This window comes from Tinamus guttatus, unplaced genomic scaffold (assembly GCF_059628265.1).
Source record: "Tinamus guttatus ecotype Peru unplaced genomic scaffold, ASM5962826v1 Tinamus_guttatus_pri_ptg000637l, whole genome shotgun sequence".
NCBI lineage: Eukaryota > Metazoa > Chordata > Aves > Tinamiformes > Tinamidae > Tinamus > Tinamus guttatus.
The window spans coordinates 448890-473725 of record NW_028289171.1 but is presented as its reverse complement, the minus strand read 5'-3'; the positions used below and the strand labels follow the sequence as shown (position 1 = coordinate 473725).

The following is a 24836-nucleotide window of genomic DNA, read 5'->3' as shown; positions in this document are numbered from 1 at the left end:
AGTCTCTTGATCAAACATTATTTGGAACACCTGAGAAAGTGCTAGAAATATCATAGGAAGAAGAAGAAAAAAAATCTATTCAGTAGATATCGACATAGAAGAGAAGGGCTAAGAGCTTCAGAAGAAGGCAGAAATATAGCATGCAAAACGTCTATTTCTATGAAAGAAGAATGAAAACAATTCAGAAATGAAGCAAAATGCCTAATAGACAAGGTACCACTTTTTTTTTGCATGCGGAAAAGACTTGAACCCTGTCATTTCCACAAAGCACCATTAACACCAGTTGCCTTTGGGGCAGGCATGTACCTTTGCCTTTCAGAATCATCCCTGAATTCCCTATGGTACTTTCAGATAAACTGTGTGTCATGATTGTTGATCTTATTCTAAGGGTGGCTAGGATGCAGAATAGCATTAGTTACTTGCAAGTTGCCCTACAGTGAGCTGTGGCCTTTACTACCTAGTTAAAAAACAGCCCATTTTGAAGGCCTTGTGGGACTCTGGATGATGACGTGTGTATGTATGGAACAAGAGTAGGTGTTACCTCTGTAAAAGACAAGTGAGAACACAGTCTTAAGTTACTGTTCTTGGTAAGAAATATTTGAGAAGTTGCCTTGTGATCACTTTCATGTGTTTTCCTCTCCAATGACTGCATGTGGGGTTGTAAATAAATATGTACAGTATGATGGAAGAAAGCAGAGTAGTTAAGGTTTTAACAATAAAATTATCTGCCAAAAAGTAGGGGTCTTTAAAAATGATTTAAACTGTTTTGCATCTAACATGAAGTAACTTATCATTCTGAGCAGGTTTAAGACTAGGCCGTGGAATTTAAAACATTTTGTGTTCATGATGGTTCATTGTTTTATGGTAACTGTGAGAGTTGCTTCTCAGGTTGTAGCCGAAATCCAAAAATACTTAGGAAAACCAGATTGACTTCTTTTTCCCGAGAAAATGATTATATCGTACATCCATCTTTCAGATTATTAAACAGATTTCTGAAATAATTCTACAGTCAATAGTAGTTTCTTTGACATATTCAGCATGTTATGTTCCTAAAAGAAAAGGAATAATCGCCCGTATAAGCAGCATAGTTGTACCGGTAAGCCTGCGCCCTGCCTACACCAACAAGAGGATTTATTTTACTGCTATAAGCTACATTTTTCTTAAATAGAGTAGTATTGTGCAGGTGAAGGTTTTGTTTGTCCAGCTTGAATTTTTCTCAGGGATCCACTGTATGATTCCCCTTCCATCTTATATTGCTTCTTCAGGTGGGGCCTCTTCTCTGTTCCCCCTGCAGCTGCTGGCAGAAGGAGGACTGATTTGCACAGTTTGGTTTCTGGAGCAGATATTTCTCTTGCTTTCCGTTTCTCTCCAGCCTCCTGCCACAGTCTCTATCTTTCAGAAATTACTCTTGCTTCATGTGAAACAAAAAATAAGCTGTATTCTGCCACAGCATACGTGCCTTCAAATACCTCAGTAAGCAAGTTAGAGTCATTAATGTGTGTTTGAAAATTTCTTGATTCCTAGTGAAAAGAGGGCGTGTATCAAACATCTGGGGACACATAAAACCATTGCTTAGGGCCATGTGACACTTGCTTTCCATTCCCGTGAGCGCACATACCGTGCGCTGTCATTAGAGAACAGCAATTGCATTTCTGGTACCTACAGGGACTGAGCTGCTTGAGAGCTGTAATTCACCCTTGCAGACAGATATGAGAGAAACCCACACAAATATTTACTTGTACTTTCTAAATCATAAAGCAGTGCCATACTGACAAACTGACAAAGTAAAAAAAATAAATAAAAACTTTAGTTCCTACTGGGTGGTAAGCACTGAGCTTGCCTCATGGCATAGCAGGAGTTGCTTCAACTTGCCAGGTTCAGTCAGCTGCAACATGGGTGTTACTTTAGCTTTCTAATATTTATGACATTAATGTGTTCTATTTTATTTGTTATTCTGTCAACCTACATATGAGTTTGACATATAATAGGTACTTTTTTTGTCACACGTTTTAAGTCATTTGTTTAAATAGCCTTAGCAACAGATGGCTTGCTTGACAGCATGAAGTAGTTGTTGGAACTGCAGAGCCCACAGTACTTGGATAATTCAACACATTTGATACAACTTTTCTTACACACATACATTTTAGGTGTTAGTATGTAATTACTTAAAACAACCTTGACTATTACATTTTAGGTTTGATTGCATTTTGAAATTGTTGCTTGCTTAGTACTGTATCAGATACGTTCTAAGGTTGCTCTGTCTTAATTAGGCCTCACTTCAAGCTGTCAAACTGCTATTGTTAAAGTATTACCACTCCCTCCACCCACATGATCTGCAGAGTGCAGAGTAATACAGCATTGCAAGCAGACTTGGAATACAGTGTAGCAAGATGAAGCTTAGGGGATGCATTCCTCCTTTGGAATCTTTTCCCTTGTCGTGTGGCTAGCTAAAAAATTGATAGTACTTCTTATTTTTAAATCAAGGTATTTGGCCAGTGTGATATTTTCTTCCAATGTTTTTAACATAAAGCATACATGTAAACATTCATCTGAATTAAAGGGAGATATCGGTGAATGATTCATATTTGTTTTTAGTGTTTCCACATGTGACACCCAAAGGAATTAATGGCATAGACTTTAAAGGAGAAGCTATAACTTTCAAGGCAACTACTGCTGGAATCCTTGCTACGCTCTCCCATTGTATTGAACTCATGGTAAAACGTGAAGAAAGCTGGCAAAAGCGGCTAGATAAGGTAAGACTGTTTTCCTTTCAATTTTGCTGAAAAAAAATTCTTTAGCTTGGCACTTGAGTTGCTCTGAAGTCTTTCCACTCCAGGTATTGCTTTCATTTGTATGTGTAGTATTTATTTTAGGTACTCTCATTTACTTGTATAAAATGTTAAAGCCTTATTTTGGCCATTTGTGATATGGTAAATTACTTATTATTTTTTCTTTTTGCATGTTCAGATAGATAGTATTCTTATGTTTTTTTATATCTATAAAGAACCTGACAGTATTCCATAGTAAACAGCATAACACTTGCGGCTTTCTAAGAGAGATTTAACTCTCAAATTTACAAAGTGATGTACAAGGCTCTGGAATGGTTTGGACATAAAAAAAATGGCGGCAATATGCAGAAACAATTGAACTTACTTTAAAGGTCTCTCTTAAAACATCTTGTTTCACTTGACTTTCTCAAAACTAATAAATTTACATTAAAAGGTTAGTGTTTCGTGTGTGTGTGGCTTTGTAATCTCTGCTCTCACAGCAGTGGTAGTTCATGCTAAGCTTACTCAAGCAGTAAGCTCAAAAGGAGCAGCGTTTTCATTCTTCAGATGAGAAGACTGGGAGCACGGCACGATTGCTCTTCAGGCTCTGGCTTCAAGCATCCTGCTGTCACTGGCTGGTGTTCTGGGCAGTCCTTTTGCTGCTTTTATCTCCTATTTTTTAATTTAACATGTTTTCACATGGTGTATAGTGTACTTCAGCCCTTACTGCATGTGTTAATGGCATGCAAAATTCAAAGAATGAAGGCAGTCGGGGAAAAATATATTCACATTTGAATCCTTGTCCCGGTTTCCTGACTCTTCTTTTTGTTTGTCAGTGTATCAAAGTCTTGGTCTAGTCTATCTAGTTATTTTGTTTCTTCTTTCACTATTAAATCTTTCCCTGCTGCATCTAGTGATTGGAAGACCAGATCCAGGGCTGAGAAGCTTGTTCACAGGATCAGAGGATCCCTCAGGTTGGAAGGGGTCTCAGGAGGTCTCTAACCCAACCCCCTGCTCAAAGCAGGGGCAGCATATGAAGTGATTTTTCCTTGTACGTAGTTGGAAAACAATTGTCAGACTCTGCCACAGATGTTTGTTTAGCTGTGAACTAACTTGAAAGTGCTTGGGCTCAGCTTTCAGCATTTAACATGAACTAAAAACAGAATTTCACTTCAGGCCTCATGCAAATGTGATAGTTCTACAACATGAGCAAGTATATTTTAAAGGAGGTCATAAACTTGTTAGCGCTTCTTTGTAACAGAAATTCAAGTAGTAAATGCTTCTCAAAACTAGGATATGTTAAGACCCTTTGCTTTATTAAACTTGCAGAGTCTAAGTTTTATTTGTCAATGACATTTTGGTGTTTATGGCATACTTGGCAAAGTAATGTATAATATCAAGTATTTTTTATTTTGTGCTCCCTTAATTGCTAGCCTTTTAGAAGAAATAGCTTTCATAGGGTTAAGAGAAAACTTGAAGACAGAACTTCTCTCTACTTAGAGCTCTATTACCATTATTTCAATTTTCTTGCAAATCTTTGGGTGTTTTTTTTTTGTTTTGTTTTGTTTTCCTTGTTTAGTGGCTAACTGTCTTCAAAGTTGTTTTCTGTGTAACGGTGGGCCTGGGCAAAGACCATTGCTCTGTCACCTCATAAACGCAGGTGGAGAGGAGTGTTGATCTTTGTACTTGTGGAGTTTATACTGCTCTAAGAGGAAGTAAGTATTGTCAGATTCTGTATTTTCTCTGAGAAGTGTTAGAGGGAAGAACTTTCTGAAAAGGAACAAAATAAGTCCAAGGGAGCAGTCCAGTTTGTGCTTTGGCTGTCAGAAGGTTCCTTGCTCAGGGTTCGTTCTGTGCAGACCTGTCACCAGGCAAATAGTGTCAGTGGCCAAAATTAAGGACTGTGTTGGAAGTCATGCAGGTTGCCCTGTGGTGAAACCCTTTCCGTTTTCTTTCCACTCCAGCTTTCTTGCTCTAGGAGTTAGAAATGTGGATTTTTTTTTAATGGCAAAGCATAACTCTGATTATCTAGCAGAGGTACCTCGTAGGGGATCTGGGCTATCCCATATAGATCCATCTTGTAGAGGGCTGAGTTAATCTATCTGCTGAACTTAAGACATAATTGCAATTATAGTTCTCCTAAAATGTGTCTAATATTAAAAAGCTCAAGTTTAGAAGAGCTTGTTGAATCCAGAGATGACTGAAGTTTGAAATGAGGTGGGTACAATGCTATGAAAAGCAGATGTCTTTCGCTAGAAACAGTCTTTTTTTGGAGGGGGAGGGGAATAGATGAAAAAGAATGACTTTTAAATTATCTTCTAGCTTTATTTCTGAACCACTGAGAAGAACTGATTGTAGAAGGGCTCCTTAATTTTGAAAGAGGGAACTTAAATAGTGCGCTTGAACTAAATATAAAGCTCTAAAATTACAATCACTCTGTTACAAAAGCAGAGACCAGAAAAAAATTAATACAAAAGTATGTAATTAATCCACCACTAGCTACAGCTTTGGCTTGGAGCCTTTCTTCCTAGCTGTTAGGTCGGACTAAATCTGATCATGAGCCTCAGTGTTTTGTTGTCCCAATAAAGTGAAATTTGCATTACAAGTCTCTTCAATTTTTTTTTTTTTTTGTTGTTAAAGCTGAGCTTCCATAAATGAGGAAAAGGGATAAACGGAAAACATTTAATCTCCAGTATCTGATCATTGTTACATTCAAAGCAAAATCCTTAACCCTCAGACTGCAGTTCTAATTACCTTTGATTTTACCAACTAATATTTAGATTAGATTTTTTTTTAATTAACTATTGTGTTCTGATTTACATGCTCAGTAAGTCTTGTAATCAGAATGTCTCATTAGATACTCCCAAGTTCTAATATACCAGTAACTTTTCTGCTCCTCAATCAAGCTTCTGCGCTACTTAATGTGGTTGTCAGCAGGAGCTGACAACTTCGGAGTAAAGAGTTGTCTTTTATGACACACCTGAATTAGTAAATTGCAAGTAGAAGTACAGAAAGTGTGACTTGTGGCGAGTGTTCTGGTGAAACTCATATGCTTTTTCCTAAGGATTTATCCTCTAGTTGTACCTTGTACATCTTCAGGTCCCTCTGGTTACCTTCAGAACAGGAAAACTTGCAAGTTGTTCTGAAATGTAAGTGTGAACAGGAATAGCCTGTTTCATAATACTTAGGAAGGAAAGCCTATGTTGACAGATAATGGAAATCCTGATTTTGATCTCCAAGGGCTGCTTTTTTTCTAAGACTTTGCCTGTGGAAAACGGCATTATTTTTCTTTGCAGCACATGAAAATTGTTGTTTAACTTGCTAGTTCTGAAAGGGAAGCTCAAAGTATGTGCTTCAAAGTGAATATGACTGCTGAATTCCCAGTGGTAAATCAAGCCTGTTAGAGGAAAAGTGTTAAAGCACACTATTTTTTCTATTTGAAACTTGTTTGCTGAATATTTGTATTCATATCCGCAAGTATTAATGTGCAGTGCTGTGTTGTCACTTGCGAGACTTGAGGCTTAGTGCTTACTGCCTCCTGAAAGTCATTGTGAAAGGAAGAGAAACCTCATGATGTGAAGTAGAGGAATTACGGAAGTTTATACCTGTTCACCAGGAACATGTGACACTGTTTAGGAGGAAAGGAGGAAATCTCAGTCTTTCCAGCATAACTGCTGCTTTATTTGAAGTACATAGTGGCCACAGGCACTGGTGGCTCTGGTACTGTCACATACCTGTTAGGGGAGGAGGATGTGCTTGGTCTCTGCATGGAGTTCATGAAGTGATTCATGTGGATCCTATGCAGGCTAAATGTAGATGGAAACCTACGTGCTGTGATTCATTATCTCACATTATTCAACAAGTTAGTTTTTTGCCATTTTACTCTTCTCTGTGTGGCCAAGCATCTGTGTTGGGGAAGTTCATCTAGACTGTCAAATGCAAAGTCTGATCCACACCAAACCAGGAATAGATATGTTTAAGCTAAATGGCAATTTTTGCTTGCTCGTGGTTCCTCCCTCCCTTCCTCCCCTCCCCCCGCCCCCAATGATTTAAAGTATTCGCAAGGTTGGTGGCTACTTAAGCTTTTGTATTATCTATGCATGTATATGTAATACAAACAGTCTATTATGCAAATAAAAGTAGAAAAGCAGGAAATCTAGCAGCTTTGCAAACTTTACTTGGAAAGGGAAAAAAAAAAGCCTTTATTGGTATAATATTTACTATTACCAGTTAATCATTCGACGTGCCTGAAATGCCTGCGTAATTTTACAGGAAGTTGAGAAAAGGAGAAGAATAGAAGAAGCATATAAAAATGCTGCGACAGAACTAAAGAAGAAGTCCCATTTTGGAGGGCCAGACTATGAGGTAGAAATTGGGTTTTTGAAAATTGGGAACCTTAAGGCTTTTAAAACTTGGTTTGTTTCTCAAGTGATGTATAAGTTGTGATGCTTGATTTGTGGGAGTGGTGTGTGCTTATGCCACTTTTTTTTTTTTTTTTGTCATCATGGAATTTGAATGAAGAGTCTTAATCCTTAAATCTTTTGAGAATCAAAGGATCTGTTCTTACCTAGATTTCGTTATTCTGCTTTTGTCTAGAACATTTTATATGCAAATACTTCTAGTATATTTTAATTACACTTGATAGTGATCATGCACAAACAGTTTCGTGCCTTCTTTATTGAATGGTCATCTATGCAGAGGCAGTCCTAGAATTGAATTCTTTGCTCCATCAAAGTATCTCAAGTTTCAGCTGCAAAACAGGAAAGCTTACTGATCTCTGCATGAAATACATGGAGTAGAATGAGGGCTGAGTTTTAGAGGAATTAAAGCAGAATGTTCTTATGCTTCAACACCAACTGTGCTTGAGTTTGTAGGAGAATTCTGAAATAAACATCCTTAAACATCTTAGGTAGTAATTACCAGAAGAAACTTTACATTAAGAGACTGAATGTACTGTAACTTCCATAGGTTAAACCTAGTTCGAAATCACTTCTGCCTACCTTTTTTTTTTTTTTCTTCTTTATAATACACAATGTTATTATGACTGGCGAGTCGAGAAAGATGGGAAGTTTTGCTTCATTTCTTCCTAAGTAATGGTCTGCCTAAATGCTTAAAGTATTTGAATTGATTTACTTAGAAAATATTATAAAGCAGAAAACCTTGCTAACAACTGCATACTTCTGATACAGCTAATAACATCTTGTGTTGTTAGCTCTATCAACAGGGGCAATACAATGTGCAGAAACGTAAACTTCTAAAAGCTCATGTATTAAAAATCTTTTCAAGGATTTTGTAACTCTGCTCCTGAAGTCTACATATTTACAGATTAGGCTTTCAGTAAGGGGCTGTCTTTTATCTGTCCCTTAGAAATATATATTTTTGGCAAGGGGAACAATTTTTAGAGGTGTCTTTAGTGGACAAGGAGATATTTTCTGTGCTTATTCTCTCACTGTTGCAGTCATTGTCCTCTGAAAGCTAACTTGGTACTTGCAGTACGTAAAGATCTTGATTCCAAAATGGAACAGCAAATAAATATGCCCTGTGTTTAGTTGCTGTTGTTTTCATTTTCTGTAGCCTCAGATTCTAATTTATTTTTGTATTCTTTATACACGTTAAATATTTGCTTTTTTAAAAATACTTCTGGATAGCACCTTCCCAGATATTGACAGCACCGATGTGCTGCCTTCAGTTGACTGAATCACTCTCTCAAGCTGAGAGGGATATTACTCTGTAAAGTTACCGAACAATGGTGATAACCTTTTATCTCAAATCTGAGCTTCATTGTTTCGAAGCTCTCCTGTTCTTGCTGTCCACAGAAAACCAAATGATTTTGCTAAGATGGCATTCACATGTGCAAAGTGTGTGTTCATTGTTTTTTTTTTTTTTTTTTTTGTAAAATAAAAACATCACTTTACATTCACTGGGTTTCTTCCACTTGCAATAGATGATTGTCCTCCAGATATGCTCTGTTTTCTTGAGGCTGGAATCCTTTGACATTAATTACTACCCCAGCTGGTTGCATTCCTTGAAATTCACAGTGTTATCTGTGATTTTTCCTTAAAAATTCTTTGCACAGCTGCCTACTTAATTAAAATGTGTAAGGGAGTGGAAACAGTGTTGGAATTGCATGCTATTGCATGCTATTTTGTGGAAAGTGATTTTTCATTCAAACATCCTAGGATTAAAACATAATCTTAATAGGCAGAATATTAAAACCTCGAATAAATTAGTTGGGGGAATTGCAAGTTAAACCTTTGAGAACCAGTTGTCAATATTAACTACAAATTTCTGGTTCTTTCTCTTTTGTGAAGTACTACTTTTAAAGCTGTAGACTTAAGTTGCCATTTTACGTACTAGTCTTGAATTTTTAGTTAGTAGTTGACTAAACTCTCCATGCCATTTTAGTGTTAAATACTCTTCCCAAGAATTCTCAATGAAGAGATTCCTAGGATTTCATCCTGTCATGTCATGCACATGGCAGAAATCCAGCTAAGGCAGTGGAATATGCACACAGAAGTCTCATTATACAATTAAAATATTTACAGTGTGACAAAAATATGAATACGTTAACAGAAGATGTATAATGAAATCTTAAATCTGAGGGCAAAGTAAATTGACTTTGTTCTTCAGTACTCCATTTCCAGAAACTTTTCTTTGATTGCTAATAAACTGCCCTTAAATTACATTTACAGAATAGGAATAGCTTTTTAAAAGAAGTAGGGCTTTCAGATGAACTGTAATCAATGAATGTTGATGAAAAAACCTTAAGTCTATGGAGAAATGCCCTTCAATCTGTTATATGCTTGATAGATGGGTATTTTTTTTTAATATTAAGCTTAAATGCAAGTCATGTTGTCGGAATTTTGAACTGTATTTTTTTCTTATGGTCTAGGAGGGTCCTAATAGTCTGATTAATGAAGAAGAATTTTTCGATGCTGTTGAAGCTGCTCTTGATAGACAGGATAAAATGGAAGAACAGGTACTGATACTTTAAAAATGTGTTAATGGCAGGTATTTCATGCATGATTTCTATGAAGTTCTCTTGGGTTGCAATTCCTAAAGCTCCAAGTGCTTTATGCTGACATTTATAATCACATTTCACTTGATATTTTTATCATTAAATATTTTTGCTTGATATTTATTTTGAGAAAATGAGTTCACAGTTTTTATACAGAAGAAGAGTATAAATATTAACTTATTTGAATGTGTCTGATTTCTCCTTGCTAAGTATGGAAGTGTATATGAATCCTATGTAAAACTTCTTTGAAAATGATGCAAATAAAAATGTTGAATACCGCAGGTATTTCTCAAAACACAATTATTGTCCTGAACAACTGACTGTTAGTAACGAAACCCATCTCTCTCTCCAGTCTCAAAGTGAAAAGGTCAGACTACACTGGCCAGTGTCCTTACCTTCTGGAGATGCATATTCTGCTGTGGGGACTCATAGATTTGTTCAGAAGGTAAGATGTTTCCCATCATCTCAGAGTAATGCCCTGACTTATAATGTTTCTGTTTTTAATATTTTTTGTATGACTAGGTGAGACTGAATTTGTAGATGTTTCTAGTAACTTTTAATAGGTTACTCATTGTTTTTATTAAACTACCCACAACTGCAGACAGACTATTTTCTGTCTTGGCTCAGAAACTACTGATCCAAGTAGCTATTTAGAGTACTCCTGACTTGTATCGACCTTGCCAGTTTGAGATATTAAATAAAAAAAAGAAAAAACAATGTGCTAACTTGATAGTGCACTTAAGATACCTTCAACAAAACTTACTGAGCTGAATAAGCTAGAAAAAAAAAACCCAGTTACTTATATCAGAATCAGTTTACATTTTTTAATGTTACTTTTAGTGTTACTGGAAACACTACACTCCTCTCAAGGCTACGCTGGGAGTATAATACATAATAGGTGCATGAAATCAGCATTTGCTGCTGTGCTTGCTGCTTATGGTGCTTTTGTTTTCCTTTTCTTCATTATCTTGTGCTTGGAAGTTGGTACTGAATGCTCTGTTGTGCCTTTGTTCTGATTACTTGGTTTTTTCTTTGTCTGTCTCTGGTAGCCCTATAGTCGCTCTTCCTCCATGTCTTCCATTGATCTAGTCAGTGCCTCTGATGATGTTCACAGATTCAGCGCCCAGGTACTGTATGAATACGCAGAGTGGGGGTTGCATATCTTTGCTGTGTTTCATCCTCGCCTCTAGAACCTGGGCTTTTGTTACAGAAACCAGTGCTCTCTTTAAACTAGTACATTGAGACAAACAAAGGAGTTCTCTATTCCTATACTAAATGGTTGTCTTTTTTACATTCTGCTTGCATGCATATCCTTCCTGCAGAGGCCCAAATCTTGCGAGGCCGCAGAACTGTTTTTTGCAGCTTTATTAAAATTGCTTACAAGTTGATTTGCGTTTCTGATTATTATAAAAGTAGAATAGCACATGTTGTGTGTGGGATGGAAGTAGATTTTTGACTTTAAATGTGCTTTCTTTTTAAATCAACCAAAGGTTTAACTTTGTTTTATGCTTTTTTCAGTACCAGTTATAATGACATTGAGATTCTAAATGTTAAGGTTAAGTAATATTGTTTTTATGTCTACAGCTAGTACTGGAAGGTCATTATAATGAAACTTAAGATTGCAAATATGAGAACTTACTGAAGAGTTTGAATATCTTCAGTTATCTTTCAGAAAGTTAGTGTGACATCCTAAATATGGGAACATTGTCACTGTGCCATTCTGTCAACGCAGAAGATTTCTCTGTACTTGCTCTGAGGATTATAGTGTTTCAAGTGGGACTAGGCAAGTGGATTAATGTGTCTACTCCTTAGTCTGAAACGGTTGTTCAGCCACAGCATTGGTGCTGCAGAGTTCCTTCCACTGTGCTCTGTGTGTTCTTAAGCAAAAAAATGGCTTTTGTTCCAAAATTTGTAATTCGGTTCTCTCAGAGGCTGCTTACAGTAAGCAACCTGCTTTTTCACATAAAAGGAATGCGCTCCCTCTGAATAACAGAGCCTGAAATCATATCACTGGTTAGTTTTGTTGGTTTTACTCTCTGCTTTGAGCAGAGGCCTGACATTTAATGACTTGCTGTTTGGACTGAAATCCCACCTTTGGCCTTGACCTGTTGCAACCAGTTACTTCTCTAACCAGTTACTTGCAGCAAAGCAAAGAGGATGCATGTTGTATTGCAAAACAGTGATGCACAGACCGAACTACTAGTAGTCAAGTTAGTATTTTGAGTTTTTTGAGGGGTGGGAAGGTATGTCAAGAAATAGCATCTTTTATTTTGAAGATGACAGCTGAATGCCTTCAGACTGCGAGTATGTGGATGGTTTGACTGAAGGGAAACACTGCTAAAATGTACATTTTTTGCTAAATGTACATTCCATTTTTCTATGGAATGCTACTTTTCCCTTGTTTATGATTGTATTTCCGTGCGCATATGGTATACTTGAGTACTGGAATACAGATGTTAGTGTAGAGGCATCCATCAGAAGAGTCCAAAGTTGATCAGGGCCTCATCACAAGAATGCGAATTCAGGTTAAAGATAAGGATCAGGGCTGGGCTGGGACGTGGAGTCAAGCTGTTGCCCTTCAGCTCTGTGTGGCTTGTACTCAATTGCCGTGACTACTTAATGCCTTAGGATACAGTTTCAGGTTAATAGACTCACTGCAGAAAAAGGATCTTGTCAATTTATAGCAAGTGGATCTAGCCTCCTCTTCCAGGTCCATAATAGGCTCCTCTACTGTGCATCTGATAACAGCAAACTAACATCCCGTCCCCAGGCACAGGATTTGACTTTTCAGAAGGCAAATGAATATCTGATATCTTGATTCTGAATAAATGGGACTAGTTTCTAGACTTAATTTATAATAAGGGAATTTCAGTATCAGTAAAAGATCAAGTAGCAATTTCTACCTTTGTTTTTAAAATGAAGAGCAAATATGCTTGACTGCTGAGGCACCCCTGTAGATAACATGTGCCTCCTGCTCAGGGTATTCTCCTGAGTGTGTGTTTAACCATAGCTTGCATGACTTCAGTCATCTTTCCTGGGATGGGAGACTTCTCTGATCAATTAACCAATGCAGTGACCAGGCACAATGAGCTTTGGAAGATTCACTGTCTGTTCATGCTTTGAATGGATTTTAGAGACTTAATGTTAGCAACTAAATCTTAGATTGTTCATTCCAGAACAAATGGGCGTAGAAGCTATTGTTGTGTGGCTCTCAGCAGCTCTGTGTGCCTGAATAGTCTAAGTAAGTTGGATGGATAGTTTCTGGTTTTCTCTGCAATGCTGTGATTGCTATGGGAGGGTAATTGTGGTGAAACTGATGGAAGCTGGTGGTCAGTATCTTCCCATTTCTTGACCGAGAAGATATTAGAATGTTACCACATTTTGTCAACTTGGACTCTGTGAAGAGGAGATAAGTGTGAAAGTTTTGAGGGGGTAGAGGGAGTAGTGCACCTCTTTCTGTAGGAGGATTTAAGCACCTCTTTCTGTAAGAGTAACCTTGGTACTTTAAAGAAGTTTTTAATCTCAAAGGAATATTCAGAATTCCCTAAGAATTAATTAGGTTTAAAAATGGACCAGATATATGAATGAATTGTGACTTAGCTTGTTCACTTGCTGTTGAGGAAGCTACATATTAGCAAGGTGCTTAGTGTTGCTGTGAGGCGTTATAGGTTCCAAGACAATATTCATTTGGCTTCACTGCTTATCAGATTTACTTCAGCTGCTTTAGAGGACTCTCTTAAAGTCATTAACAACTTGATATCAGGCTTTTGAAATTGTAGCTGCTTTCTGCTATGTCACTTGTTTCATTCCTCAAAGGCTTGGTAGTCATTTATAATCTTTGTAAAGCCTTTGCAGCTTGTTTTGAATCTCTTGGCATCTCTCTTACGCCTGGGGAATTCTCAGTAGAAAGGAAATATGCTCTTATGCTGGCCACTGACTGCTAATACAGTGGGGTTCTTCACCCTCTTTAGCTGAAGCCCCATCTAATCCTTCTGATGGGGCAAAGAATAACAGAGGTGTTGTAACATATCATTTTTGGCTGTTTGGGAAAGATTTTAATTGTGTGACAAAGGTCAGAAGATCTGTGCTTACAAAGCATTTCCTTGGACTGTATATGCTGGTGGGAGCTGTTTTCTTAGGGAGCCTCCAGAAAGGTATTGATTTATCTTTGCCAATTGAGCGAGAGGTCTGAGTTTAAACTCTGCAGACGTTCTGAAGACGGCCTCATTTCTTAAAGGACTTACCAATTCTCCAAACAGCTTGAGCTGTAGCGCAGGTCTGCCTGCCTAAGGTTGCAGACTAAGCCTTGGTGATAGAGGATAAAGCATTTTTGCAGGCTGGGCTTGCAGCCTGCCAGGAACCCAGAGGGAATCGTGTCCTATGCAGCTGCAGAGAGGCAGTGCCCCCGACCCTGGCAGCTGCAGTAGGTGCAGGCTGACTGCGACCTGGTGGCTGAACCGCTTGCTGTTTGAGTAGGCCACGTGCACCAGCCCATGGAGGGCACTGCTGCTCCCCGCCCCAGCAGAAGTGATCGTGCTGCATGTGCTGCTCTGGGCACCTCTCATTCTTTCCTTGCTCTTCCCCTCCTCCTGCTGCATTTAGTAAAAGCAGAAGTGGCAAAACACTAAGCATAAGTATGAACTCTATCCATAGAAGGTTAAAACCTGGTGGAAAAGGGAAGCAGGGATGTGAAAATATTGCAGGGAAGCTCAGAAGCATGGAGATGATTCTTTTCTGAAAGAAATGTGGCCAAGAATTGTTAAACTGAAGTTTTAAATGGTCTACGCTTTCTACCTCCCTTGGACTGTGCTCTCTATCATAAAGAGTATCCTGAGAAGGAAAAACTTTTGTAGGGACCCTGTTAGTAACTGACAGGAAAAGACCACCTTTTGAAAAGTAGAAATGAAAGTTTTGCAATTTTTCCTAGTTTGTAGCCTTTCCCAAAACAGGAGAAAAAGTCTGTACTCTTAAATACAGATTTCAATGCAGAAATGCAAGTTAAGATAAAGATTCCATCCAATGTATTTCACTTTGTTATACTTAGATTTTGACTTGGATCAATGACCTTTTTTCTACCCAGTACTTTGTTGCCCAAAGATGTGTAGTATGAACCGAGTTATTGCTTATATTCCATGTAAACAAGATCTCTTAATTCCACATCATATTAGAAAAGATTGTCAAATGTTTCTTAACTTTGCTTTCCACTTGTACTGCTGCTCAAGTGATGTTTGAAATGATACTTGAATTGGTGTGTTTATCTATCAGCTGAACTTTTAAGTACTCTTTTTTATTAGAAAAACATTCCTGGTAATTCAAGAAAACAGTGACAATCAAATTTACTTGCGAAAAGGTTTCTAGTAGTCACCTACCTTTACATATGGTGGAGAAAAATATCAAATTGCTTGCAATGTTTATAAATGCTAAATCATGACTAAAATCCTTAGTTTCCTCCTTTTTTAAGGTGCTAAACTTAAATTTGGCAGTAAGCAGGATTTGAAAATAGTAGGGGAGATTTGGGGGAGTGGGGGAAAAAAGAAATTAACCAGTGGAGTTTTGCATGATTTTCATTTTTGAAATGTAAGCATTTCTGCTCTTAATTTCTTTCCAGTGGGCAATTATATAAAGGTGCTTGTGAAACAGCAGGGCATGCTTTGCTTTTTTGGTTGCAAGATAAGTTGATAGTATTCACATTTTTAGGTGATTTCCTCTTTCCCCACCCTTTGTCCAGTCTTGTTCTTCACTGAATCTTGGCTTTCATATCTTGCAGTGCATCATAATTTTGTTTTGATGTGCAAAATAATCTTTAAATGTTGAAATGAAGCAGTCAGTAGATGGAAATAGTGAATTTTGACAGTTCAGAGCCACAGAGGAGACTGGGAAATAACTATAAAGAAAGGAGTCAGAAATTGAATCACGCTTTGTCATTGTTTCTGAAAAGATTGCCAGTCCTGCTTGTTCTTTCTTTCGATAGAGAGTTCTGTTCAAGTTCAGCTCCTGCACAGGATGTGAAGCCTTGCTTTAGTGTGGTTTCCAGTGTTGCACAGATTCCAGTCTAGGAAAACGTAAGGAATGTTTTAAAAAAGATGTGCTTGTTTTTTCTCTCTTTAAAGGTAGAAGAGATGGTACAGAACCATATGACTTATTCTTTACAAGATGTAGGAGGAGATGCCAATTGGCAGCTAGTGGTAGAAGAAGGAGAAATGAAGGTAAGTATTTGACCTTTTGTTTCTTGACTTAGCTAATATAAGATAGTGTGCTATTAAGAGTATTTTTCCCCCTCTGGATACTATCACTCACAAGTTATGCTGTTAATAGTTCTCTCAAAGAATAGCTGTGTTTAAGTAAGGCCCAGCGTCCACAAGAGCTAGATCTTACAGTTACTGTTTCATTTGCTCTGTTGTAAGTGTTTGTGGTGATCCTTGTGTCCTGTGACAAGTAAGTTAGCGAAATCATTTGAGAAGAGAGTCTGAAATACGGTCTCACTCTCCCCTTCTTGCAAAGTGCCGTATGAGAACATCTACATTGGCAGTTGCCAGAGAGCACTGATATGGCAAATTATTTGTGTTAGTCTGAGGTGAGTGTGTAGGTGGGTTTTTCTTTGTGTCTCTTAGGTGATTAAATTGTAAACAATTAAAATACCATTTTAACTTTTTATGTTCTGCACTTCTTTGTATTTGACCGTAGGTATACAGAAGAGAAGTGGAAGAGAATGGAATAGTTTTAGATCCTTTAAAGGCAACACATGCAGTTAAAGGTGTAACAGGGCATGAAGTTTGCCACTACTTCTGGAATGTTGATGTTCGTAACGACTGGGAAAGTAAGGATTTTTTTTTTTATCAGTAAGCATGTTCAATAATGTCTGTGTTCTTGTTAACTGAAGATTTTTTTTTTTTCTTTTAGCGACAATTGAAAACTTCCATGTTGTGGAAACTCTATCTGACAATGCAATCATCATTTACCAGACACATAAGGTAGTAACGCTTAATCTATATACAGCATACTGAGACATGAGACATGTTTATTCCAATGTACTACAAGCACTCCAGGATTCTAACAACTTAAAATACAGTTTTAAACAATAGTTCAGAACTAGTTCTGTATTAAACTGAGCTTTGTCCATTTTTGGAAGTTTGTTTGAAAGTTGTAATAACAGGTGAGATCTTGTTAATCACTACATGTATCATTGCCAACCAAACAGGTTCATAAAAAACAAATCAGCACTGACTAAGGAAGAAAAAATTATACCACTGTGCTGTATTTTCTCCGAGAGCGGAGTTTGCAATAATGCATGCTGTTAACATATGCATTTGCATTGAGTGATATATTTACTGATATGCTTAAATAACACACTTTTGCTTTTAATATTTGCATTATTTTTTTCCACCAACCAGTCCTGGTGTTTTTTAACAAAATATTAATTCAAAGTGCAACTTAATAATTATAACAGTTGAGTTCAAGAAAAAAGTCTATGAAGTATACAGATTTATCCTTAATCTTGCATGGTCCAAGTACTCGTGTACTTGGACATAATGTTTGTTCTCTTAATTGTTCTCTTGGCCCAGGTTACCACTTGTATAAGTGCCTAAAACTGCAGTAACAGAAGACCACTTTATATAAAAAGCAGTTGTGTGAACTGCGCAGCTTTTTAAGATTCAGATTTCCTTCCCTTTTCCCATCCAAAGTATCAGGAAAATGGCTTCTCTAGCTTATTTTATTAGATTTTTTACTTCTGAAATATTGTATCTCAATAATATCAGTTTACCATATCTTAATCTCTGAAGTGGTAGCAGTATAAACATTTTTCTGTTAAGAAGCTTTCTCTCTTTGTCTTGGTGTATGTATATGTACAGACACATTGTGGACACATCTGCAATAGTTAAGGCACAAACTGAACTAGCAGATACAAGTATTACCTAAAATGCAAACCTGATGTTGAGAATATTGTAGGGGAGCTGCCTATGCTGAAAATGTCATCTGCAGCTAGTCTTCTTGCCTTTCAGTGTTTTTAAATTCTCGCCTTAAACTTTTTTGAGTTAAGTTTGTCTTAAAATAAAATGCATCCGTATGACCCAATATGGATCTGTACCGCAACTGTGTTCTGTTTTAAATGTAAAAATTGCATTCAATTTTAAACCCTTTTTTTTTTTTTACCATTAAAATGACTGACCTTATTTATAATGCTTCTGTTTCTTCTTTCATCAAATAGTAGGCATGTACTTAATTTGCCAAAGTGGAAAAGCTTAGAATAAAGTATCTTTCCACAGAGGGTGTGGCCTGCCTCCCAGCGGGATGTGCTGTATCTGTCTGCCATCAGAAAGATCCCAGCGTTCAGTGAAAACGACCCAGAGACGTGGATTGTGTGCAATTTCTCTGTGGAACATGACAGTGCTCCTGTAAGTGCTGCTCTCATTCAGTAAAGCTCTGCTTCCAAAATAACGTTTTCCTATTACACAATGGTAATGCAATGCTAGTGTAAGGGAAAAATTCTAAGGAAAAACAACATAATTTGCTTACATCAGTTAATACAATAACTTAATCAAGTTGTTCTGAGCCAAAAGGTGCTTTGCCCTTTCTCAGCAGTCAGCTGATTTGAGGTATAACAGGGAACGGAAGCAAAAATTCCAGAGCCCTGATAATGCTTGAAAAGACTGAAGTTATACTGATGTAATTCCATAAAATCTGTCTTCAGTATTCTCAGATAATGTGATGGGGTAAGATTGTATGACTTTGTGGATATGAGGTTTGTTAAATCCTCAGGCTACCCTTTTCTGCCTTGGTTCTGTCAGATGGTAGTAGTGGCTGTTCCTTGGGAATATTCTTGTGCTTATTTCTGTGCACTGCCCATTTATAATGGAAAAGTTACTAACTGACATTTGTAGATGCTAGGAGATTCTTGCACCTTTTCTTTCATGTTCATGTTACATCCATGTAGTTCTAAAATGCAAGCTGAAATGTGACTTGGAGCCTCTTAGACTTCATGTTAGATTAAAATATTAATCATGCTAAAGTAAACTCTGTTTGGTGCTATTTCTTTCTTTGGCATCTGTGCGGCTAACTAAGTATTTCATTCTTTGACAGCTAAATAATCGATGTGTCCGTGCAAAAATAAATATTGCTATGATTTGTCAGACGCTAGTGAGCCCGCCAGAGGGGAACAAGGAAATAAGCAGGGACAATATCCTATGCAAGATTACATATGTAGCCAATGGTAAGTATAACTCTTGCAGTATGGCATTCACTGTATATGCTGTCTCTGGTGACCTGAGTGCTGACGAATACAAGATTGAAGTTTCTTTTTAAAGTTTTGCAAGTTCACATTTGTTCTTTGTATTCAGAAAGGCTTGAAATTGTATGCTGCAGCAAGGAAAGGAATCGTTCATTGTTTGGTATTCTAGAAGGAATAAAAAAAAAAAAGAGTGTGTAGCTTGGTCCTAAAACTCCTTTAGAGGGACAGGAGGAGGAAGAAATGTCTCCAACTGCATTGATTTGGCATAGCTTTTAGTTTCAGTAATAGACTGCTTTTTATTCATATGTTGCTGTAAAATTATTTTCCCGATTCAACCTGTTAGACTGAAAAGCTGTTGGTAATAAAATTACAATTCTTGCCCCCCAGTGTTAGGAAGATACAAATATATTTTGTATGAAAATGTTTGCAAGCTCTATAATCCAGTCCTCATATTTCATTTTTATGATCACCAACTAGTGGGGAATGATGGGAACCACTCAGCAAGAGGGGCACACGTCTCTGCCAAAAGACTGGCCAACCTGGTTAGCAGGGCTTTAAACTAGACAAGGGGGAAGGGGAGTGTCACACAGACAGGACAATCAGTACCACATAGCTAAAGTCAGATGGCATCCAGCGGGAGTATGGTAGTGGGGAAGTGAGGATAGGCTATGATTATGGAGGGTCCTCTTTCACCCCTCCTGGGGAACCTGCAGGCTCAATTACTTCCCTGAAATGCCTGTACACCAATGTGGGAAGCATGGGGAATAAGTAGGACGAACTGGAGATCTGTGTGCGGTCCCAGTGTCATGATCCCATTGGAATCACAGAGACATGGTGGGATAGCTCACACGACTGGAGTGCTGCCATGGAAGGCTACGTGCTCTTTAGGAAGGACAGGCTGGGAAGGCGAGGTGGTGGAGTTGCTCTTTATGTGAGAGAGCAACTGGAATGCATGGAGCTCAACCTGGGGGTGGGTGATGAGCGAGTTGAGAGCTTGTGGGTGAGGATTAGAGGGCAGGCTAATGTGGGAGACACTGTGCTGGGTGTCTGCTACAGGCCACCTGACCAGGATGAGGAGGTTAATGAGGCCTTCTGTAGTCAGCTGGATGTTGCCTCATGGTCACAGGCCCTGGTTCTCATGGGGGACTTCAACTACCCTGACATCAGCTGGAAGGACAACACAGCCAGGCACAAACAGTCCTGGAGGTTCCTGCAGAGCGTTGATGATAACTCTTGATGCAGGTTGTGGAGGAGCCGACGAGGAGAGGTGGGCTACTGGACCTCGTGCTAACAAATAGAGAGGGACTTGTAGGAAATGTGAAGGCGGGGGTGACCATGAGTTGGTGGAGTTCATGGATCCAACGAGGAGGTGGCAGGGCTGTAAGTTGCCTTGCAACGATGGACTTGAGGAGGGCCAACTTTAGCCTCTTCAGAGACCTCCTCGGAAGAATCCCATGGACTAGAGCTCTAGAAGGAAGGGGGGCCCAAGAGAGCTGGTTAGTTTTCAAGCAGCACTTCCTCCACACCCAGCAACGGGGCATCTCTGTGTGTAAGAAGTCAGGCAGTGGGGGCAGGAAACCTGCGTGGATGAGCAGGAGGTTATGGCAATGCTCAAGCAGAAGAAGGCGGTATACGGAATGTGGCAAAAAGGACAGGTCCCCTGGGAGAAATACAGGAATGTAGTCAGGGAATGCAGAGATGTGACAAGGAAACCCAAGGCACATTTGGAACACAATCTGGCAAGAGACTTTAAAAATAACAAGAAAAACTACTTCAAATATATTAACAGCAAAAGGAAGATCAGGGAAAATGTGAGTCCACTGGTGAATGGGATGGGCACCCTGGTTACAAATAACACAGAAAAAGCAGAGCTGCTGAATGCCACCTTTGCTTCGGTGTTTGCCAAGGGCAGACCTTTAGAGCCCCAGGCCCTAGGGACAAGAGAAGCCTGGAGAGAGGAAGACTTGCCCTGGGTCAGAGAGCACCTAAGGAAACTCGATACCCACAAATACATGAGCCCTGATGGGATGCACCCCAGAGTGCTGCGTGAGCTGGCGGATGTCATAGCTAAGCCGCTCTCCCTCATCTCTGAAAGATCTTGGAGAACGGGGGAGGTGCCGGAAGGCTGGAAGAAGGCCAATGTCACGCCAGTCTTCAAAAAAGGAGGACCCAGGCAACTACAGGCCAGTCAGCCTCACCTCCGTCCCTGGAGAAGTGATGGAATGGCTCATTACTGGCTGTTGTCTCCAAGCACATGGGAGGACAAGAAGGTGCTCAAGAGTAGTCAGCATGGATTCACCAAGGGGAAATCTTGCCTGACTAACCTGATAGCCTTCTATGATGAATGACCAGCTGGATAGACGAGGGGAGAGTGGTGGATGTCGTCTATCTCGACTTCACCAAGGCTTTTGACACCGTCCCTCACAGCATCCTCCTGGGCGAGCTCCAGAAGTGTGGGATAGATGAGTGGACAGTGAGGTGGGTTAGGAACTGGCTGGATGGCAGAGCTCAGAGGGTGGTGATCAGTGGTGCCGAGTCTAGTTGGAGGCCTGTGGCTAGCGGGGTCCCCCAGGGGTCAGTCCTTGGTCCAGTCCTGTTCAATTTATTCATCAATGACCTGGATGAAGGCACAGAGTGCTCCCTCAGCAAGTTTGCTGATGATACCAAACTGGGAGGAGTAGCTGATACCCCAGAGGGCTGCGCTGCCATCCAGAGGGACCTGGACAGACTGGACAACTGGGCGGTGAAAAACCTCATGCAATTCAACAAGGCCAAGTGCAAGGTTCTGCACCTGGGGAAGAATAACCCCAGACACCAGTACAGGCTGGGGACTGACCTTCTGGAAAGCAGCTCTGCAGACCTGGGTGTCATGGTGGACGACAAGTTGACCATGAGGCAGCAGTGTGGCCTTGTGTCCAAGAAGGTCAATGGGATCCTGGGGTGCATTAAGAAGAGCATCTCCAGCAGGTCGAGGGAGGTGATCCTGCCCCTCTACTCAGCCCTGGTGAGGCCACATCTGGAGTATTGTGTCCAGTTCTGGGCTCCACAATACAAGAGGGATGTGGAGCTGCTGGAGAGAGTCCAGCGCAGGGCTACAAGGATGATCAGGGGCCTGGAACATCTGCCCTGTGAGGAGAGGCTGAGGGAGCTGGGCCTGTTCAGCCTGGAGAAGAGAAGGCTGAGAGGGGATCTGATCAGTGTCTATAAGTACCTCAAGGGAGGCAGTGAGGAGGATGGTGCTGGCATCTTTTCACTGGTGGCCATCGACAGAACTAGAGGTAATGGCCACAAACTGAAACACCAAAAGTTCCACAGCAACCTTAGGAAAATATTTCTAACAGTGAGGGTGATGGAGCCCTGGAACAGGCTGCCCAGAGAGGTTGTGGAGTCTCCTTCTCTGGAGATCTTCCAAACCCGCTTGGATGCAGTCCTGTGCCACGTGCTCTAGGTGACCCTGCGTGTGCAGGGGGGTTGGACTAGATGATCTCTAGAGGTCCCTTCCAACCTTAACGATTCTATGATTCTATGATTATTTCTTGAATTGATAGGGTTCTTATAACTGATTGCAAAGTTATCAAAACCAAAGTGTATTGTTACTGTGCCCAGTCTTTAGAAATGTACTTCAAATGGAATTTTGGGATGCAATAGATTCTAAAAATTTCTAAGGATAGCTATCTGCTTATTTTAGTTAACTACCATAACCTACCAAAAAATGGAAGTCTGTACAATTAATCTCATGGCTCCAATAACCATTTCCCTTGTGTAGTGATATAATTTGTTATAAATTCTGCATAAATAATATTGTATGATGTTAAACCCTGGGATAAGTTGCTTTGGTTTCAATTTAAATTAAAAAATCTCCCGCTATTATTCCAGAAAATGAATTGCAAGGATAAAGTTTTTTTTTTTCTTTCTGACTTTTATAGGATTTTTTTTTGTCTGACTATGTGTGTCCCCTACTATTCTTACAACTGTGCAACCCAAATGCTGCCCTGCTTTTCAGATGGTGCCTGAATCTGTGTGGGAGCAGTTAGCCTCTCTGATATAGTCCCAGGCTTGTCTGGAGTAAGAACCCGACATAATGTATTCCTCCTGTTTACCTACTGATTTGGCCGTATACGTGGCTTGTGGAGTACAATTTAAATCAAATTTAATGTCTACTTCTAGTGAACCCAGGAGGATGGGCGCCAGCGTCAGTGTTACGGGCAGTGGCAAAACGAGAATATCCCAAGTTCTTGAAGCGTTTTACATCGTATGTGCAAGAGAAAACAGCAGGAAAGCCGATTTTGTTCTAGTATTATCAGGTATGCAGTCTTTTCTTCACTGCTGTAAATGTTTAGGGCCAGGTAAAGGAATCCAAACTAGAAATATCCTATCACCATTAGCATAAATTCAGTGCATATGTTCAATTTTGTGGTCAGACATCTGAAAATACTGTGAGCTCCAAAGCACTCTTTTATATTAACAGAAACTTCTGGTTTGGGATTTTAATCGATGGTGGAGCCTTTCTGACAGAGAAATTGAATTACTAGAGTATTTAAAATCAGTCTTTCTGATGGGCCTAATGAAAGGAACTTACAGATGCTTTCTGAAGTTTGTGGATGTATTTTAACTGTATGTGTCATTGGACTAATCTAAAATGATTTTAATATTTAAAAAATAAATGATGTGTGTCAGGATGTTGGAAAGGCATTTCCCCATCACCTGATGGTGACAGGGATCTGAATTTTTCAGACATGAGCTTTTGTCCTAAGTAAGTCTATGCCTTTTTTTTACAGTATGTTGCAGTATATATTCTATTATTTACAACTGTAGTGTCCAAGCATTGAATTGCAGCTGCACAGTAGTATCTGGTAGTTCTAATACTAGAGCATGATCTGAAAATGTGTTTGGCCACTTTTTGCTGCAAAAATTGGCCAAACTTTCTCGGTTTTTTAGGTTCTGTTTAGTGTTTCAAACTCCAAAAGTCTTAGTCATTTGATCTTTCCAGAACAGGTATCCCTGTAATACGTCTCTCATTTTTAGTTGTATATTGTTAGAGAACTAGTGTAGGTGAACCATTCAGAGCTGAACTGTCTTACATGAGCTGACAATTCAAATATGGTCATAGTGTTTCTAAGTGATTTAAGGGATTTAGCAAGTTTTTACCCCTTGTTTTATTATTTATGCTGAAAATTCATTTTCTTTGCCTTTCTACAGTGATTGGAGCAAGACTGGGTGAGCATTCCGTGCTGGAGAAGTAACCATGTATAGAGCACTCCATGCTGGAACGAAGGATCTACAGTCTTTTCATGGCCCAAATTCTAGGCTTTGTATACTGAAGTGAAGAAATGTTGCAACACCATGAGGCTGAATATTTAACACTATCTTTCTCCTGCTAACTTTTCCTGCTGAATCAGTGTGTAATTATAAATACATGTATTGATAACATGTATATGGCTCTATTTTTATTTGCTTGCTTTAAAAGAGGAAGGATGTACAACTTTGAATCACCAACTTGGGTTACTGCTTTAATTTTAAACAACTTGCAGAATTTTACTGTTAAGCCTTCCTAAGATACTTGAGCAGTTTTTGTGCATGTCTAAAAAGCACAAAAGACAAATGCACATATAGCATACTGTATGTGCTTTATATGCACAAAAATCTGTGGTATTTGCTGGAGGTGGAGTTCAGTAAAGCCTAGGTGAGTTACTGGCAGGATTTGTTTAGCTTTGTATAATCATAGTTCGTTGCTGCTGGTTTCTATAATGAATCATCTTGTTATGTAAAATGTCAGTTAATAACTGAGGGCTGTCAATATCCTGGTGACTTTGCCTTTTCTATT

At 39.1% G+C, this 24836-nt stretch overlaps 1 protein-coding gene across 2 annotated transcripts in view; it reads left to right on the top strand.

Annotated features, from left to right (window-relative positions):
- CERT1 (ceramide transporter 1) overlaps positions 1 to 24583 on the top strand; it is a 61777-nt gene extending 37194 nt beyond the window's left edge. The window contains exons 7-18 of one of the 2 annotated variants that reach the window (XM_088535629.1): positions 2596 to 2753; positions 7041 to 7133; positions 9661 to 9747; positions 10139 to 10231; positions 10836 to 10913; positions 15897 to 15992; positions 16471 to 16603; positions 16687 to 16757; positions 18051 to 18179; positions 18865 to 18994; positions 23180 to 23316; positions 24212 to 24583. In XM_088535629.1, coding sequence (XP_088391755.1) covers positions 2596 to 2753; positions 7041 to 7133; positions 9661 to 9747; positions 10139 to 10231; positions 10836 to 10913; positions 15897 to 15992; positions 16471 to 16603; positions 16687 to 16757; positions 18051 to 18179; positions 18865 to 18994; positions 23180 to 23307 — 1196 coding nt within the window. In that variant the 3' untranslated portion in view covers positions 23308 to 23316; positions 24212 to 24583. The remainder of the gene's footprint in view (positions 1 to 2595; positions 2754 to 7040; positions 7134 to 9660; positions 9748 to 10138; positions 10232 to 10835; positions 10914 to 15896; positions 15993 to 16470; positions 16604 to 16686; positions 16758 to 18050; positions 18180 to 18864; positions 18995 to 23179; positions 23317 to 24211) is intronic. The other variant, XM_088535627.1, reaches the window with a different exon arrangement.
- Positions 24584 to 24836: the final 253 nt, after the last annotated feature.